A 2,558-nucleotide genomic window follows, 5' to 3' on the forward strand; every position below is an offset into this window, starting at 1 on the left:
GTGCGCGCGTGCGTGTGAGAGAGTGTGCGCGCGTGCGTGTGAGAGAGAGAATGTGTGCCTGAGAGAGAGAGAGACAGTGAGAGTGGCAGTGTGACAGAGTGAGACAGTGTGTGTGTATGTGAGACAGAGGGGGAGAGAGAGAGAGAGAAAGAGAGAAAGAGAGGGCGCAGGCAAGAGGGAGAGCAAGAGAGAGGGGGAGGGCGCGGGCGTGAGAGAGAGAGTATAGGGAGGGGGGGGGAGGATCCCAAAGGCAAGACACATGCTCACTTGAAGTCTGGCGGGGAGAAAGCCGACACCACAGCCCCCACGTAGATGGAGAGGATGGAGACGATGACGCAGCCCAGGAAGATGGAGGCGAACTGGTTGACGTAGCGGACTCCCACAAACACCACCAAGGCCATCAGCAGGAGGAAGGCAGTCCCATACACCCTCATGTTGTTCAACAGGGCGGCCGTCTCTCCATCCACGTGGTCTGACCAGAAAATGGCCAAGCGTGGAGCGATGTATTTCTGTCAACGCACAGGGACAGTGCGGGGAGGGACAGACGAACAGACCGTGATTCAGGGCAAATTTATTTCTCTTTAAAAAATCCCTCAACGCACAGCTCCCTGAGTGCGCGCCCAAAATAAGCCCCCCCCACGCCCCCACCTTTCTCTCTCTCCTCACCTCCAGAGACTAACCGTGAAAGAGGGCTCAGGTCTGTAAAAGTCAAACACGGCTCACGCTGGGACATGCGGGGACAACACACACATCTACAGGACAGGGACAGCACGGGGTTAGAGACAGAGTAAAGCTCCCTCTACACTGTCCCCTCCCCCATCATACACTCCCAGGGACAGGGACAGCATGGGTTAGAGACAGAGTAAAGCTCCCTCTACACTGTTCCCCCCTCCGCCATCAAACATTCCCAGGGACTGGGACGGCACAGGGTTAGATACAGGGTAAAGCTCTCTCTACACTGCGCCCCCCCCAAACCCCCACCCCATCAAACACTCCCAGGGACAGGGACAGCATGGGGTTAGAGACAGAGTGAAGCTCCCTTACCAAGAGGATCTCAATCGCTCCCAGGATGTACATGGCTGCGGCGAAGGTGGTCCCTAGATAAAAGCAGAGACCGACTGCTCCCCCAAACTCCGGGCCCAGGGATCGTGAGATCATAAAGTACGAGCCGCCAGCTGGGTGACAGAGAGAGCGAGAGGAAACACATTACAGTGATGGACACTCATTCACTTATTTTACAAAAAGTCCCTCATCGAGATGTAGGCATCACTGGCCGGGACCAGCATTTATCGCCCTGTCCCCAGTTGCCCCCCTCCCCTTGAGAACGTGGGGATGAGCTGCCTTCTTGAACCGCTGCAGTCCATGTGCTGTAGGGTAAGACCCACAGTGTCCCTTACGGAGGCAATTCCAGGGATTCGGACCCAGCCACACTGAAGGAACGGAAGATCTATTTCCGAGTCGGGATGGGGAGTGGGGGGGTAGCGCTGGTGTTCCCATGTACCTGCTGCCCCTTGTCCTTCTGGATGGAAGTGGCCGTGGGGGTTTGGAAGGTGCTGTCTAAGGAGCCTCGGTGAGTTTCTGCAGGGAATATTGTAGATGGTACACACTGCTGCGACTGAGCATCAGTGGTGGGTAGGGGGAGGTGGGGGCATGTTTGTGGATGTGGTGCCCATTGAGCGGGAGGGGGTTGGGGGGGGGGAGCTGCTGCTTTGTCCCTGGATGGTGTCAAGCTTCTCGAGCGTTGTCGGAGCTGCCCCCCCCATCCAGGGGCAAGTGGGGAGTATTCCCTCCCTCTCCTGCCTTGTGCCTTGTCGATGGGGGGGACGGGGAGGGGAGAGTCAGGACGGGAGTTACTCGTTGCAGGATTCCCAGCCTCTGACCTGCTCCTGTAGCCCCTGTGTTTATATGGGGCTGGGTCCGGGTCAGTTTCTGGTCAGTGGTAACCCCAAGGATGTTGATAGATAGATTTAATGACGGGATTAATGAGAGTACGCAGTGCTGGGGAAGTTACGGGGTGGGGGGGGGGGGGGGGGGGGGGTTGTGGACAGAGCAGCTAAGTGAGAGACCACGGCACCACAGGTGGGGGCGTCTATCACACCATGAGGAGTGACATGTCCAGGAACAGGGCAGGCAGCTGGGAGTTACAGGTGAAAGGTGGGAGCAGGGGAGCAAGTCAGGGTGGTCAGGGAGAGTGTGCAAAGCCCGAGTGAGGCTGAGTTTGAACCTCATACCTGGTACAACACCGTTCGTGGCAATGGCACTCATTGAGATGGCGGTCAGCATCGTCTGCAGGGGCAGGGGGAGAGAGAGAGAGAGAAATATAGTGTGAGAACTCAAGAGAACAGGAAAGGGACGACCAGTGGGACTGCAACGGGAGGGGATGGGAGATACACTCCTGTCTCTGGGCAGGTCTCCGTAACCCTCTCTCTCTCTCACACGCTCCTGTATCTGAGGAGGTCTCTCTAACCCTCTCTCTTTCACACACACACAGACACTCCTGTATCTGGGGAGCTCTCTCTAACCCTCTCTCTCTCACACACACACACACACACACACAC

The 2,558-nt window shown here is 57.1% G+C and overlaps 1 protein-coding gene across 1 annotated transcript in view; it reads right to left on the minus strand.

Annotated features, from left to right (window-relative positions):
- The window catches only part of LOC125481781 (solute carrier family 12 member 6-like), a 12,735-nt gene that overhangs the window by 3,343 nt on the left and 6,834 nt on the right, over positions 1 to 2,558 (minus strand). The window contains exons 5-7 of the mRNA XM_048593688.1: positions 2,232 to 2,286; positions 1,045 to 1,175; positions 268 to 509 (exon numbers count right to left, since the gene is read on the minus strand). Coding sequence (XP_048449645.1) covers positions 268 to 509; positions 1,045 to 1,175; positions 2,232 to 2,286 — 428 coding nt within the window. The remainder of the gene's footprint in view (positions 1 to 267; positions 510 to 1,044; positions 1,176 to 2,231; positions 2,287 to 2,558) is intronic.

Source organism: Rhincodon typus, unplaced genomic scaffold (assembly GCF_021869965.1).
Source record: "Rhincodon typus isolate 14 unplaced genomic scaffold, sRhiTyp1.1 hic_rhity00003533, whole genome shotgun sequence".
NCBI lineage: Eukaryota > Metazoa > Chordata > Chondrichthyes > Orectolobiformes > Rhincodontidae > Rhincodon > Rhincodon typus.